Source organism: Phalacrocorax carbo, chromosome 9 (assembly GCF_963921805.1).
Source record: "Phalacrocorax carbo chromosome 9, bPhaCar2.1, whole genome shotgun sequence".
Lineage (NCBI taxonomy): Eukaryota > Metazoa > Chordata > Aves > Suliformes > Phalacrocoracidae > Phalacrocorax > Phalacrocorax carbo.
This window is the reverse complement of record NC_087521.1, coordinates 4,664,869-4,682,205: the sequence shown is the minus strand read 5'-3', so window position 1 is coordinate 4,682,205 and position 17,337 is coordinate 4,664,869. Positions and strand designations below refer to the sequence as shown.

The following is a 17,337-nucleotide window of genomic DNA, read 5'->3' as shown; positions in this document are numbered from 1 at the left end:
GAATCAAACAATAGCAGCCTTGCGTCGACAGTCTCTGGAGAATGAATTAATGGCATAAGGTTTTCTCAGGGAAACCGGGTAACAAGCAAGTACCTCAGGAAGCACCGTTCTTTGTCTGGGTTTAATCAGAAAGTATTGCTTCCAGCGACAATATATGGAATAATTCTGTAATGCAAACAATCACCTTTTCTCCCCGCCTTTTCAAAGGATAGCAACATTCTTGCAGTGTCTTAACTGGTAAAGACAAATAGCACAAGTTAAACAGAAGTAGCATAGCTTTAATAAACTAGTCATCAAATTGCATTTACGGGGTGGAAGGGCATTGCTGCTTTGAACAGGAACGCATTAATGGACTTGCAGAGGTACAGTAAAGCAATGTGCTAACCCTGAATTACAAAAGACAAATATGTAGATGGAACAGCTAACGTAGAATATTCGACTCTCTCCATCAGAAAGGAATTTATGAACCTTCTGAAAGAGAAGACGCAGAAATCTTTCTTACATTGTGCATTTCAGATTGAGATTTTTTGGTTGAGCTGATTTTGCTTAGTTACGCCCATGATCTTCAGGGTGCCTGAAGTCACTTTGCCCTGTATTGAGATGGTTAAGTGATGTGAGGTTCTTACAGTTCAGGAAAACGAGGACAGATCGCCAAACTACTAAGTAAGGTACCTGGAACACTTGTCTGTTATCCCTTTTAGATAGATGCTGGAAGCAACTTCCCAGGCAGCTTAAATGCGTGGTTGTCCAAAACCCATACCCAAGCGATCTTCACTAAAACCAAAGACACCTTTGGCCATAATTTCCGTGAAACAGTCCAGCAGTATGAGGATTGGCAATTTCTTTTCACAAATGTTGATGTGAGTACCGTGTTAATTCTCAGCACATCAGCCCAATCCTGCAACGCAGGTATAAGGGGCACCTTACAGTCTCGCTTTACAGCACAAAACCTTACAGCCTGATGTGCAAAGCACCTACCTGATTTTGAAGATGCTGAGACTGAAAAAAAAAAAAAAAAATGTTTCACCTTGAGTACACACAGCCACTTTGAGAGATGAGCATCTGGAATACTATTAATAAACAACAAAATCACGTGTTTCAATATTAGGGCATGAACCAACAAAGCTTGAGAAATTCAAAGTTCCCTCAAGACTCGTGTCGTAACGACAAGCTGCCTTGAGTCAGCGTGTGTTTTCTTTCTCACGGCATCGGTCTTCACTTAGAAAGCCTTGATCCTTGTAAATTAGTGTAACCTTAATGTTATTTAATCATAGCTTTTAAAAGTTAATTTCCATGAGAACTATATTTTTTTTTAAAACCCTAACTTGTCATTGAGGATTATAAAAATCCTTTATTTGCCTGGAGAACAGTACTCAGATCTGAATGAATAAGTGTAAGTGAATAATGTGTTTCGACAGTTTGTTTATTAAAAATGTATTATGCAGCTAAAAGTTATATTGTATTTATAATAGTTTAATGACAGTGACTTGCACAGTTTTGGAGCATTCTATTAATACGCATTTTAAAATTGCTCTATGCAAAATTCTAAAATATTTTAAATGGTCTCTTATATCCACATAAATATCACTTGATTTGTTTTTATTTCTCCAAATGCCAAAAGCAATTAGATCATATTATAAGCCTGATGAAGTGCTGCTATTTGATTGATGCCTTAACAGTCTCTTTGCAGAGATAAAAAGACAGTATAAGAAAAAAAAGCTCATTAAGATTTAATCATATCCAAAAGAGGTGTGACTATAGAGACAGAGGCCTGATATTAGTTGCCATCCACCTTTTTTTCACCTGACAACTCTGCCTTCCTCATCAGCTGTCATCCTCATCAATGTCTGGCATTCATGGAAATGCCTACTTTTCTCAGCCCAAAAGAAATTCCCACTTTTGAGTCAAAACCTCCTTGGAAATGGGAGTCTCAGAATATTAATAGACCTCCATTTTTTTCCTTGTCTTCAGTAAAAGTAAGACTTCCCCCAACTACTGTGGTAACATCAAAGCTTAAAGCAGATTAGGTTTTACTTGCTTAATTTTACCTTAAGCAGCATAAACTGTATGCCTGGATCCCTGAGACATAATATGCTAATAAATTCTGTGTATGAGGCTTGATATAATGCTTGCTAGTGCCATGGACGAGTTTCCTATTATGTTTAAAAATATGTGATCAGAACTTGTTAAGCTTTATCCTGATCCAAATTTGCAAGCAGTTGCTACCGCCAGAAGACAATATTAAGTAGCTTAAGGAAGTTGGGCCCAAAAATTTTGTAGCCTCCTGAGTCACAGGTTAAGGATCACATTTTTAAAGCAAGATATATCATTCAGTTACTTGTTTTTACTAAGTATTGGAATTTTTTTCTGTCTTTCAACCAGAGCTGGTGAAATCCAAGAAATAAGGTGCTGTGTAATGCCTTAAACACATCTTTTCTTTAAATCGGGGGGGGGGGGGGGGGGGGGGGGGGGGGGGCGGGGCATGTGTCACTGAATCACAAAAGTGTGTGGAGGATTTTAAAAGCGACAGGGATAATAAAGCCCCACCATTATCTTTAAATTGTATTCAGAGTTTTTAAAATGCACTGTCTTTATGCACAAGTACCTTTATTTCGTTTTAAAACTCTGTATAAATGAACAGTAGCAGAAATAGCTTGTTATAAACTCTGCTGAACTACGCTTGTGGTAGCTGCTTAAATGGAAAATTTCTTGCTAATCAAAGTCAGTTTCTGAGCAGTGGCTATTAAATGTTTGCCAAGATATATAACACTGTGTCATCAGCAGTAGTAAACTGGTCTAGACATAAGGAAGTTGGGTGACTGATGCCAATTGACCTTACCTGAAAACGTGGTCTGAAGTTGTTGCCTACTAGCCTAGCCCTGCTAATATCTAAATTCCCTCCGCTGACACAAATGAGACTTCTACAAGTACACTAAAATAAAACGTTGTGAGTCCTTAAACACTAAACTTACTAGATATGACTGGGGAGGTGGGGTTAATTATGATATCTTCAAGATTTATTAGTACTACAGATAAAACCAGTTTGCTCACAACTGTGATTCTCAAGAGCTATGTTAAATGAACCTAGAATGTAGCAGTCTATTTGTGAATTTTTGTAATTCCCTTTTCCCAGGGTATGTACAAGCGGTAATGCTCTCATTCGCTTGATATTTAAAAAGAAAAACAAGGAAACCAAGCCAGCTTTTTAGCTGACACTGTTATTGATCTGACATTAAAAAGCAAGGAACCAGAATGCAGTCCTTCAAAGACACCTTTAGATGTGGCCTTCATAATTAAAAACACCAGCCAGGTAGACTGTTATGCTTTTGTATAATGCAAATGCTCACATTAATTTGTTTGATAAAATCTTTGCTTAAGTACATGCATATTAGAGATATTAATGCATACGCCAGCGTTTCATTATGAGAGTCTCTTGGAATCAAAATTATTTACGTTATGCTGTGATGCATACAACCCATCTATAACAAATAAGAGTAAGAATAAATAAAGTGAACATTTATTTTAAAGCAATTGCAAGATGTTTTACATTTCTGCTCAGTATCGAGCAGTGTGTTGAAAATGCATTTTTCATAAAACCACATGCAAGGCTTTTTGATGGTGAAAAAATCCACTCGCAACAGCCACATGTCTAGGCAAATCCTTAGAAGCTAGCATGGACCCCACACAGACATTCCAGAAGAAAAGACATTACTAGAAAGTAGTTTCTCTTGAAGTGAAGTAGAATATGTGTGAGCCTACTAGGCCACTTTGATAAATAAATAAAAGTCTTTTTTCTTTTCTAGCACAAAACTAGTTCAACTGGAGGGCAAGTTAAACCCAGATTCACATTTTACTTAGCTTTTTCTTTCCCTTTGATTTCTTAAGTGATCCCTTGGCCTATACGAAGATGTGAAATTTTTTGGTTTTTTGTTTGTTTTATTTAAGAAGAACCATTTGGCTTTGGGTTATCTGAGTTTTATCCTCCTGGCTTTTCAGCATCTCTCTGTGAAACTCCTTTCTGAGAACAAAGCCCAGTGTCCCGGGATTATCAGTGTAGAATATATAGTCCCTTAACTATGGGTTTCTTTCAGAATTGGTATCATTAAACCAGTACAAAAGATCCTCTGAACGCGCTTGAATTAGTGCAAAGCTGACTTATTTAGCATAGTATGATCAGATATAAGTTTTATCTAAAGCACTGTTGAGCCTGTAACTATATTTAAGTAAAACTATATTTTATTATGTCCAGCATCTATCTCAAATCCTTCAGTAGATTCTCTGAAAGACACCATCTGCTGCCCTTAGTACTTAGGCTAAATTTAGTCTTCTGTATCAAGCCTAAATTAGGCCTAAACCAATCCATGGGCTTTTGTAATCCTACTCTCTTCTTGCCTTGCCATGGGGTCATAAGCCCGCCTGCCTCCTTTTTGGCACTTCTGGCACGCCGACCCCTCACTGAAGCGCAGCTTGATTCGCTTTGGCTGCCTTGTAGCCACAACTTCTAATGTCAAGACTAGACAATGACGAAACCGGGATTTATATAACAATAACTACCATATTTATCGGTTGATTTTTAACTAAACATGCAACCTGCGTGGACAATTTTCACTTGCTATGTTTATTATATTCTGAAGGAAGCTTGCCTCTGTATTTCCTGTTTATTCTATTTTTACTGCATGGAATTAATCAAACCTCAGTAACTTGGATTTCTTTTCAGCTTTAAAAAGAAACTCCATGTAAAGTTCAAAAAGTAATAGTTTCACTGGAATAGGTAAAACTACAGTTTTGTATAACTTTTGGCCACGCTCCTTCACACCTAAGTTTTTCAGGCTAAGAACTAAAGACGGGAGGAAAAACACAAGGTAAGCACACATTTAGGGATGTGTGCAATTTTTCTGAGCAAGAACAAAATCCATAGGAATCCATAGTTTGTTACGTTCTAAGCTTGCTTTATGTTTTAAGCTTAAACTTTTTCCAGTGTGTCTTTTGTACAAAATGGGATAACCTGGCCTATATTGCATGCTGTATCTATACCGTGTTAGAACCATTGGGTTCATGCAAAGTTGTTTTTTTTCCTCCTCACAACTACTAAACGAGTCCCCTTTCCATAGCCATACTAAGTAAGCATTCTGTCATTTTAGTTTGTGCTCCTTTGTAAACCGGGGTTAGTCACTAACTTGTTAAATGTTACAACCGATGCAGAAATAAATTTCTAGCTTTCCTTTGTAATTCACAGAGTTTCGTTCTCCATGGTGTCATATCTGCACTTTAGAAGCAGTCAAATTAAAAAGGATAATTCTTCTAGGTTACACTTCCCTACCTCATCCCCTTACACAAAAAGGTTAAGTGTCTTTTCAAATTAAGGCAGCAGTAATTAACCAGTGGCATTGTTTGTGATTTGCCAACTCTGGGCGTTAATGAGAGAGAAATTAGCACTTAGCAGCAGGAGTTCTTGATAGTGGCAAATGCTTAATGTGCCAACAAGTTAATTTTGGTCTTAAGTACTGCACTTAAGTGTTTTTAAACAAAAGTATGATATGGTTTTTTATGTGATCATACATATGGGCTTTGTGATACAGAACTACAATCGAAGGAATAACACAGTATAGTGGAAAAAAGTGCAACCTAGGCAGCACAGGGCAGATAGTTTTGCTATAATAACGCAGTCAAAAGCGGGATCGATGGATGTTTTCATGCTAAAGATGTACTTGCTCCTGCAATTAACAGTATGTACATGTTCTTGTATAAAAATTTTATCATCAAATTTGGCATTTCTGAACATAATTTTTGAGCACAAAATATTGCTGAAAAACAGTGCTTGAGCTGTGATGATTTGCTAGGCAGACATAGATTAGCCTTTTGAGGTGTCTCGAAATGCTAATTTTATTAAAAATGACAATTTTAAAAAATAATTTAATAAATTACTTAAGCACAGTGCCCCATGCATTTTATGGTGGATAGGGGATTCACAGAGGGCAAAATGAGCCTTTCAAAACTTGGGCTGAGCAGCTGCTCATTAGCACTTGAAGATTTTACCTGGCACGCGCGCTCGTAATGTGTAAGTACTTGTGTACATTTCATAGCTTCTGCCTTGCATAAAATAGCCCCTTAGAAATACAAGGTCCGCTCCCTATCTTCTGGGGTTTTTTGCTTTTAAAATAACTTTGGTTTGTACATAAGTACATCCCCATCCAATTATCCCTTTTTTGTGTGTGGTTGATGTGGGAACAGATACGTGGTCTGTGAAATAACAAAAATAGGCCCGTCCCGCACCAGCAAATTACTGCCTCTGGAGAGAGGCAGTGAGCATCAGTCCCTGGCTTCGCTTGCCGTTCGCTCCTTGCTACCGCCAGGCTAGCTGGCCTCTTCGCCGCGGTGGGGTCCTGCATGTCTCGGCCCCACGTGAACTTCAGCAAAGGCAAACGGAGAAAAGTCCTCAGAGACCATAGAGGCTGAAGCTGTTGGGCCAGCCACAAAAAAACTCAGGAATTGGGTGTAGGCAGCATCATTCTTCCGTGTGAGCCACTTTTTAATCTGAGCTTTATTCAGTGCTAAACATGTTTGAATATGTTACCTAGTATAGCTGGATTCGTCAGAGTTTTAACCGTGCCACTTTCAAATACCATCTTTCAGTTGCAAAAAGGACATTTGCCAGTGTTGCCTAGCTGTGCTGAGGGGTAATTTACTCTGCCACTAAACTGCGGCCGCTCCTAGGTTGAAGAGTAGTAGCCATAAACCAAAACGTTACAACGCTGTGCAGCAGTTTTGGGCAAAAGACTACCGTATCTAATTGAAACTGCAGGAGGAAGCCACGGGGGTTTCTTCTTCCTTTGATGCCTGTTCCATTGCATGAGCACATCAAATAGAGTTTTCCCTCCATTGTTGGAAAGAAACCATCCTAATGAAGCCGGTCTGGCACTACCCATGGTTTTGAGCGCTTGTATTGTCTGCTAAGTGGACGTTGAGGTTACCGTGCATCCCCCCCCCAACACATTTTTATTGTAATTAAACATTAACAAAAATTGGCTACCATATTGGTTGAGTCCTGAGCACGGCTCTGCATATAAACCATTACATGACATTCTATTGAACTTTTTCTTGTACAGACGGTATCTAACAGCTCATCCTGCACTGTTGTTTTTGGCAAGTTCACTACAGCATATAATAAATCAAGGAAAGAAAAAGCTTTTTGGCCTAATGTTGTACAGACTGCTGTAATGTTAGACTATAGAAAGCAGTTCTGTTTTTAGACATCCTTTTACTAACCCAACATTCATAATTTATGATTTCACTGTAAAATTCCTGCAACACTACACCAAAAGTAGTGCTGCCCTTTAATTAAGTGCTCTCAGTAGGAAAAACGTGAAACTGATGTGCAAAACATATCGCAGTACACAGTGATTGATAGTGATTACTTCTTTATGAACCCAGCCTGAAGGTCTGAACTTCCTGATGGGTAAAATAGTCCATGGGGCTACTTCCTGAGATTGCCTGGTGGGGATCAGTCAGAGTTAGCGATATTTGAGGAATTCCTGAGGCACATTTCAGAGCCATTACCACAGAAGCTTTCTATTTCTTTCTGAGTTGTGCTTAACGTTAATAATCACCCGGACAACAGCTCATTGTAAATATTATATTTTAAGGCTTCATTGTTATCTTCATGGTATTATAATTTGCATGAACTGGGACTTCCATAAACCCCTGTATTTTTAATGCCGGCGCACCCAAATATGAAAAAGCAGAGTGCGCGGCGAGACAGACGTCTGTATGTATCGAAATTACTAAATGTTATGCAATTTTAAGGCATAGATTTTTTTTTTACTGGTACGTGCAGAGTATTCAAAGGAAGAAACAAAACTCTGATGTGGATTCTTTGAGTCTCTAAATAGCCTTTTTGTTCGTGGAATCAGGTATTAATGACACATATCAATTCAACCTTGATTAAAATTTGAAAACGAAATGGAGGTCAAATACTCGCTCCAGTTTTGCAGTGAAATTAACTTATTTACTTGTGTTGGAATCGCAGAGGTGGGGAGTTAAAGTTCACCTTGCACCATCATGTAAGTGCATTTTCCTTTTTGCTTGATAGATTTGGCCCTGGATTAGTCATCTACTGGTATGGATTTATTGAAGAGCTGGACTGCCATCGCGAACGTGGTATCCTGCTAAAAGACTGCTTTCCTACTGACATCGTGACGCTGCGACACAGCATGGCTCAGCGCTGATGTTAGGAGGAAGAGGTAAATCCGGAAGCAATTTTACTTTCCTGCAGTGTAAACTAATGGCAGCATCTGCCCTGAACTTCAGCTGAACTCCTGCTGCCCGCCCTTATGCTACTGCCTCTTTACACAAACATCTCAAGAGTTTCTGTTTTGCTTCAGACCTCTCTTGTGATCAGCCAAAAAAGACAGACACAACCCACTCATTATCAGCGTTTCTGTCTCTGTCAAACAGCCAGTTTCTAGATACTCACAATCTTCCTTCCTTCCGGATGGCTTCTTCTAGCATTCTAAACAAAGACAAAAATGCAGAGGCTGAAAGGTGCAACTTTCAGGTCTTATCCCTGTTAGAGTCACCTTTAAAAAATAAGTGGCTTTTTTATGGTTCCACTCACAAGTTTATTCAATGCTGGTGATCTGACCGAAACACCTGCGCTGATGTGGAAAATTCGTAAAGACGCTTATTCTGGGGCTTAAAACAATATAAAGCACAGCTCGTGAAGGCCAAGTGGTAAGACAGGATCATATAATTTCTGGCTGTTGCAGTAAATAGCCAGATTTTTGAGAGAATAATTGGTATATGTGTGTCATTGCTCTCTGATTGCTAAAAGCAACAATGGAGTCCCAAGTTAAGAATTAAAAAACAATCTAAGGGGATTTTTTTGGGGGGGGGGGGGGGGGTGAAAGTGAAGAACGAGGATCTATTTTATATATATGAACCCTTTGAAGTCTGGCGTTAGTTTTGTGGGTTTTGTAATAAGTAGTTTAGTGTCTCAGAAATAACTTGTGTTTTGTCTTTTCCTCCCCACCCCCCGGGGAATCCATACCTAGGAATTTTTCTCTTAACTGACTTTAAGGAAGGAATCTGTCTTGACCCCAGTAGGTACTGTAACATGAAATTTTCTGGTGTACTGGAGTCCGAAAGAGCAATGTGCAGGAGCCCTCTATGTGGGTTACTGCTGAAGGAGATCACCGTCCTGATTTTCAAGGAAGAGAGCAAAAAAAAGCTAAAACAGCGCTTCACGCTGGGTCGGTTCCACAAGGCAAACAAAGCACACAAATGGGCATCAGTTTCCTGCGTATTTATGTATTCTTGTAGGGGCATTGTTTTTCTCTTGTTGGAACCCCCAAGGTCAGAGGTACACTGAGGTGGGCGTTAGCCCTCCTTCATGTTTTGGGTCCAGTCTCATCCTATTTCCATCCTCATCACCACTCGGAGGGGTTAGCATTGGGCCTCAGCTCTGTGCTCTCGGAGGTTTCTTAATGACAGCAGCTTACTGGGCTTGACACTCTTTAATACCCTTTTCTTTGCTAACTGGCACTCAGGAAAGGACAAAATAATATTTTAAAAAGTCAGTGAGAGCTTTGCATGTATGCCCACCGTCTTCAGATTTTCAGAGAACTTAAGCAGAGGTATGGGTTCTGTTGTAGAATTAAAGGTGTGATAACAGTCTCCCTGAAGCACAAGTGATAACCTCTTCCATAAGGAAAGGGTCTTTAAAACATTACAGCCCATATTCATCATCTTTTTCAGTTGAGGTGATACTTCGTGCGCCTGCATGATTTCAAAAATCACATGCAGACTTTTTACAGTCTTGCCTTGAGTTAAAGGAAAAGGTATTAATCCTATTCCGGTTTTTTTCAGCTATAGTTTTCAGATGCATGCGCAGTATTTTTTAAAAAACTCTTAGTTCTCGCTTTAACACTTTTTGTTAAGTTACAGACAGGAGTTTATCATTTTGGCTAATCTTTAATTTTCAGGGAAAAAATACCTAGTCTTTGTAGTACTCTGTCCCTAGCTGCAGAGGTAAGCTAGTATAGCTCCACTCCAGTGAGTTGTTGTTGCACAGAGATTTCTTTCTTGGCTTTGAATGCGTTATAGTGGAAAGATTTTTTTTTAAAAAAAATATTCAAACGCCTGTAACTCATTTATGTTCAACTGTTGAAAGTATCGTGCTTAGCTGACTTTACCTGACCAGCTTTAAGGATCTGTCCGTAAAGATACACAGAAGCAATCTGGGAAGCGTACCTTCCTGATGCTACACAGAAGCTGCAGTTAGGGTGTTGCTGCCCCTGGGACTTTTAACGGTGGTTTAGGTTAGTGGAATATGTAGAATCGAGAAGAGAATAAGAAAAGAAGAACTAGCTGAACGTTATCGTAGTAGAAAATTCAGAGGTAATGGTTCTCTGAGTGAAATGGGTTTTAAGGGCAAACTGAATTTGTTTTAGCTAGTGCATATGCTTTCTGTTGTATGAAATCATTTAAATCAGCTTTTACATGATGCACTAATGCTGCTTTTTCTTTTTGAATAAATTAAATTTATCTGCACAGATGTTGAAAATTCTGCTCAACCTCCATCAAAGCTTTGCTTTATTTGTTTTTACATTAAACAAATTTATGTGGGGACACACAGATAAATCAGGTTAGGCTTGTATTTGTTTATTTATTCCTCTACCTAATGCTGTGACATAACAGGTTGGAAAGCAGTACAGCTGTCTTTAATCAAAGCTTTGACCTCATCTTTATATATGGCCTCCTTTAAGAACCTTTCTGTTAGAACAAGGATGAAATAAGCCACCGAAGTGTACATACTGTACTAATTTCATTACATGACATCGAACAAGCTTTGCCACCACAAAAAATTACGCTGTGTCACTTATTTTAACGTTCTGCTTTCAGCATTTAACAAAATGAATACTACGTTGCTTTTCCTACTTGTATCTTAAAAAAAAAAACCCTCATTTGTGTATTTTCTCTATCAATCAGATGTAAACATCAACTTTAATATTAAAGAGAAGAGACTACTGTTTGTTTATGCGTTGTTTGTTGGTTTTGTTTTCTTAAATAACGCTGTTGTCAACAGAACCTTAATATTACAGCCAAATCCAGTTTTATGGAGTGCTCTACAGAGTGTGCTAATGAATTATGCCAGGCTAGAAAACAGAAGTGTGCATAAAACTGAATGATGTTCTCACTGGCATATATAGACTTGCCAAGCATCTGCTCTTACAAGCACTGTAATAAGGCCTGTTCTGAGCTTTAGGAATTGGTGTAATTGTGTTGAACAGGGAAGTAAAACTTCCTTGTACAGGAGGAACAGCACAATCGTGGGTCACACTCTAGTATAAACAGAAAACATTTTTTTACCATGCCTACATTCTGGGGACACAATATTAGTATGATCTTAATAGTCTTTCCCTAAAGCCATCTCAGAGCAGAATAAAACTTCTGCTTTAAAGCTGAAGAAGAAGGACCAAATGGCTTACTGTGCCTACCTCATTACTGTTTTATCACATGAATGGGGCTGATAGTTCGTTAAGAATTTTCATCCTAATTTGTTATATTCACTCATTCAGACATGTAATTCTTTCCTGGTATTTGCTTTTTTGATTTCTCCACCATCTAGACTACTGTGGAAGACTATTCATGGCTCTTTCCATTTGCCTTCAAATCCTCCCCTTTCCATTTTCCATCCTTTTTAACCATTTCACAGTTATTTATTGAGTATCCTCCCATCTGCCCTTGTTTTCCCTTGGAAAAGTCTGTCCTATGTCTTCTACTGCCTGCTTCTGTTTCTGATACTACGTGTGAAGAGTGGCTGTTTCCAATTCTGTACACATTTGGGCTGACCCACCATCTCAAGCCATTTTGCTCTTTCTCAAATTTAAATAGCAGCTTTAGGTACCAGGCAGAGGCCGCACTGCTTTGTAGTGGCCAAGCATCGTGATGCTCTTCATCGTTCTCTCGGTTTGAAACGTGGGTCGTTTCTGCAGACCGGGAATGGTCGCAGAGCAGAGCACTAGTGCGGTGTAATCACTCCTACCTTGAGAGCAGAGTTGTACAGCAAACTAAGTTGAGTGCATCCTAGAAAATAGGCATAGCCAGCGTTAGGAGTTTAGCTGTTACAGCAGCCTCTTCCATTAAGGAGACTTCCTTCGTGCAAGGTGGTGCCTCGCTTGCACTGCGCTCCGCGAGACGGTCTGTTGAAGTCGGCGGTTTAGCTTTCCTCCTGTGCCACAGTCTACTTGGCTCAGAAGGGAAAAGGTGGCTGGCTCCCCGTTCTCAAACCACAGTCGTTCTGGCAAAAGTTTGCACATCCTACAGGTTGTTTATTTACCAGAGCTGATTGCGCCTCCCCAAGGGTCAACAAAAAGTACACAGCATTAGAACACGAGTCTTCCTTTTACGTCAGCCAAAGTAGTCTCGCTATTTAGATGGCTTCTGAGGGAGTCTTCTGCAGTTAGACAGTGAGCGCGGAGCGAGAGTAACAGTTGTTAGAAACATGCTTTTGTTATTTTGAGGATGAGATTATAAATTGTTAACGCAAATGCTACTCAAGCATGGAATAAAATAGAAGGAATAAAATAGGCTGCCTTAAAAAAAAAAAAACCACCCCAACAAAACAAATTCTCCTATCATGTTATTCTAAGTCACAAAGGGTCATTTGTTGCAGATTTGCAGGTTATTCAGAAATAGCTGTTTTATTACATTGATAAAAGAAGAAAACCTCAAGGGCTTGCTCCGTACAGTGGTGTGGTAGGAACCTAGAGCGTGCCTGTTGAAAAATGAACTAGCTAACAATGGGAGCTTGGCAGCAACCTCACCATTTATAGAGAAACCGTCTATCTAGTACGATCTGTATAAAATAGGCCTCGCTTAGGTTAGGGAAAGGTCACAAGTTACACAAAGTTTGGATAGTCTAAATGCATTACTCAAAACTAACTCTCCTGTGTATAGTAAATATTATTTGAACCTGTATTATTAAGAACATGCCAGGATTCAAAAGATTAAATAAGGAAGATGTAATTATGAGCTAAATAATAAACAGAGCAGTTTTAGTTCCCCCTGCGTTTTTCACTTTCCTGCTATTGTTTCGTATATGGCCGTTATACAAAGAGCAGCTTAGGTCAGCTACTATAAATTACGGGTTTTGTACAATAGTAATCTACCAAAATTATTTCAAAGCTGGATCAAAGAGCTTCAAAAGACTTCTTGAAAACTTTTCCACGTAATAAAAAGACTTCATTTTGATGCCCTATTTTTGTAAGGATTTCTTGACTTAGAGTTGCAGCTTACACCGTTCAGCTACTTGCATTGATATTATGTTACTGGAGTGCATGAGATTTGCATAAATTACTTGCAGCCTCAAATAAGCGTGAAATGGTAATATCAAAAAAAAAAAACTTTTTCAACGCGTTACCTGGTGCATTTTTCAGGCTAGGTTTTTAAGCGGATGGAAGTGAAAAGATTTTTGTTGGTTAAAAAAACCAGCCAGATTTCAAGTGAAATTTTATCTTTCTTCCCTTTACAAACATACAAATCGTATTCGCAATGATAACAGTCATTCACAAGGGTAACAATAATTTTGCTTAGCAGCTTTTAGCTGGCCTCGTGTCCCTCTGTGAGAAGTTACCCTGCCCTCGCTCCTGGAGAGGCTTTCGGCTACTCTGAACAACAGCACGTCAGCTGCGCGGATCCATGGATGTGGCGCTGTGGTGTCAAACCGAAAGGAAATGTCAACGCGCGTGTGTGCAAAGTAGCAATATTGGAACCGTGTCAGTGCACATCTACAGAGACCGCGTCACTCTGTCAGTGTGGTTTTAGGAAGATCGCTTTGAGATGTTAAAATGAAATGAAACTAAGTCAATTAGGTAATAACAATTGAGGTTCAGGGATTAATTGAGGGCCTAAGGTGAAGCCAGTGACCATTAACCCCAGCTAGTTATTAATTCTCAGAGAAATATCCTTGGCTAAGGTTATTCTCATTATTAGAGGGTTTGGAGGTGTGTTCCCTATATCGTGTAAATACTTTTTGCTGTTGTGTCTAACAGCGATACCGCGAAGTACGGTGTTGGGCAGTACGAGGCATATTAGTGCTAAGTTAAGTTTTCATAGAAAGGGAATCCGCCTAATACCACGCCCTTTTTTTTAATATAGACATTTAACAGCTTTGTCCCGTTATCCAACTGACTGTCCATAAACAGATTTACTGCAACGTACTTACCCCTGAGAACTTGCCAAATGAGAATAATATGGACGTGGAGAAGCAGCCATTCACACAGAAGCTACTTATTTGCATGGCCCAAGTATCCATCATCAACATAAAGCAGACGCAGTCAAACCATAATATTAAATAACTATTTTTGAAAATACCTAAGCAGGAACAAACGTTATGCAAATTCAGGTTTCCAAAGTATGTGACTGTAGCATTAAGACACAAATATGTGATACATATTATTCATTTAATACTATCAATGAGAGATTCTTGCCAAGGTCAATGCGCTGTACAAACACATACGAAGTGTCCCTGGGTCTCTCTCTGTCCTAAGGAGAGATGATGTAGGAGACTAGATCAAAGGAATACAATTGTTTTTTTATATTTATTTACAATAAATAATGTAAATATAAAATAAATATATTTTTAAATTGTCTATAACAATATTGTATGTATCAATACATGTGCATTTATATATAAATACATGCAATGTACCCCTATAATTTTTGCTGTTAAGAAATACCAGCTACCCTTTCTCTTATAGAAGTCCCTGTTACTTGTTTGCTCTTTATAGGTGTGGTGGAACAGGTGTTCAGGAAAGGGCAAAAACTCAACACTTATCCCCGTCGTACAGGACGGTATCTCCTGTTTCAGTGTCGATGAGAGCGCAGAGACGGTTCTGCAGGCGGGCAAGGGGCAGCGGCGCTGAGAGAGCGTGACACGGAAGAGGGGATGAGCTGCGCCGGGAGGAGGCGAGGCCTGGCCCTGCTGGGAGCCGGCGGGGTTTAGAACCTGAACTGGACATTTCAGGGCTTCTGTCTCCAACGTGACGCTGCACAGACGCGGTCTCACCTCACAAAGTGCCTCAGGGCTGCTAAGAACGTTTCTGAAAGCGCTTTGAAACGCCCAGTAGAAGGGTACTGTGGAAGTGCAAGCTTTATTACCAGAAAATGTTTTCCATTACAAATGGATATATTGGATTAATTTTTTTTTTTCTTTCCCATAATGAGCATTCATATCACACTCCATTTTGTATTCTGCCTCAGCATGATAGCTCCGTAATGAGTGGAAAAACATAAAAATTAGTTTAATCAGTTTGTTACCATGCACACTTTAAGCAGCCTCATTTTAATGTGTTTGGCATTGCATTACATACAAATGATGAGATACAATTAGAAAAAATAGTCTGGCTACATATCATGAAAAAAAAAAATTGTAGGCACAGTTGGGTCTCAAGACAGAGTTTCATCCTTCCTCTGAGGCAAGACTGCCTGTACAGATCTGCTTCATTGTCTGTCTAATCTGTTCTTAAAAAAAAAAAACAGTGATGGAGATGCTTAGAAAGATTATGAGAATCCATTCACCTACCCATCTTTATTTAGTTAGAAAGATTTTTCCAGTGTCGCACCTAAATCTTTTTTTGCTACAATAAGCCTGTTACATCTCATCTAATTATAAATGAATATGGAGAATAAATCTGGTGGCTGCCTTCTTTTTCTGACCTTTTCTGTATTTGAATAGTTTTCTCAACTGAACACCACAAACTCTTCCAACATTTTTTTGCAGAAATGATCATGTTTGTTACTTTATACTTGTCTCTTCCAGTTTGTCTGTTATTTTGTTCTAGTTTTAGAAACACAGTATCTTACGTACAAGATCCCTGCAAATACATTCCCTCAGTGGCAAGTTGGTGGCTTCTGTGGAGTCCGGGGACCTTTATAATGCCCTCATCCAGATTCATCCCAAATTCATCTTTCTTACACATACTAGTCACTAGTGAATTATTAGAGTTTTAACTTGCTGACCTCAAACTCCTTCTGCTAAGTTTAGTTTGAATTCTAATCTCAGCCTTTGGAAATACTTAAATACTTGGTGTGATTGACAAAGGTTTGTACATGTGTAATCTGGCTGAAGTCAATAAGTTAAGACGTTCAATATATCAAGTCTGTTACATGGGTGAGTTTGATGGTTAGCTGTCACCAATACAACATAACACTAGTGGGATATATCCATCACAGGATATGCTCATGAAACCCCTAACACCAGTCTTCGTAGTCAGAGACACGTGGCTTACAGCTCGGTTTGTGAAATAAACATTTACCTGAACAAAATACGTCATAGATTTTTACCTTTGCCTTCCATTTATCTAACCCGTGATGTACTTAGCTTGAAACAATCCTGTCCATTAAAGCTATGTATAACTGGTTTATGCTCCTTGACCAGAGATAGGTAACTTACTCAAAGCTAATACTAACCACAGACAAAGAAGAAAATTAAGTAACATTTGAGCAACAATGGGGAGTTTTAATTATGCCCCAGGTGACAAAGTAACATTGGAAAAGTAACACTGAAGAGTCTATCCAGAGGGAAAAATATGTTATCGCTTGTTATAGCTCGCCTTTAGCGTGTAATTTGCAGCCTCCCCATTTCCATTTTACAAGCTGCGCGCCTTTTTCCTTCATTCTAGAGTTACTCAGACACAAGAACTTACATATACAAGGAGGTCAGTTTGTAAGAGCTCTGTCATGAAGGCTCAGAGAGCAAACTCAACTGGATTTTTCTCGTACTTTCTCATCCCTGCCCCAGACGTGCGAGGGGCTACGAGTCTGCTTCTGGTTTCCTTCTCATCCTACCCTACATCGCTGCATCACTGGGTTAGGTCAGAGACCGTGACCTACTGGCACCCGTGTTCAGCAGCATCACGCTGATGGCCGAGCATTTACCCCGTTATTCTTGCATAGGCACTGCATTATATTCAGCCTGGTTGGTCATCTGCTCGGGTCTGGTCACAACAACAAGCTGGGTTTTCCAAAGTAGAGGAAGCGATAAGGTCTCATCCCTGCTTTCTGGGGCATCCTCTTTAAGAGTTAAAGCGACTTTCGCTGATAGCGACACAGAGTGTCCATTTTGCAGCTGCGCGTCCTGCGGCACAAGGCTGGCAAGCACCGGCACGGTGAGCATCAAGTAGAAAATTAAGTTCTTGTGCTTAGACAATGAGATCAGAATTGCTTTACGTTTCCCAGTGCTCTTTCACTATTGAAACTGCTCCGCACTCACCCTATAAGGCTTTTTTCCCTAAAAATTTTTTTTCGTGTGTTAACACCACCTTCAGTTCTAATTTT

General features: G+C 39.4%; 1 protein-coding gene across 7 annotated transcripts in view; it reads left to right on the top strand.

The window, feature by feature from the left end:
- CDIN1 (CDAN1 interacting nuclease 1) overlaps window positions 1-11,038 on the top strand; it is a 127,695-nt gene extending 116,657 nt beyond the window's left edge. For 6 of the 7 annotated variants that reach the window (XM_064460155.1, XM_064460163.1, XM_064460158.1 and 3 more), the window contains 2 exons: window positions 8,090-8,241; window positions 9,037-11,038. In XM_064460155.1, the coding sequence (XP_064316225.1) occupies window positions 8,090-8,225 (136 nt within the window). In that variant the 3' untranslated portion in view covers window positions 8,226-8,241; window positions 9,037-11,038. The remainder of the gene's footprint in view (window positions 1-8,089; window positions 8,242-9,036) is intronic. The other variant, XM_064460156.1, reaches the window with a different exon arrangement.
- Window positions 11,039-17,337: the final 6,299 nt, after the last annotated feature.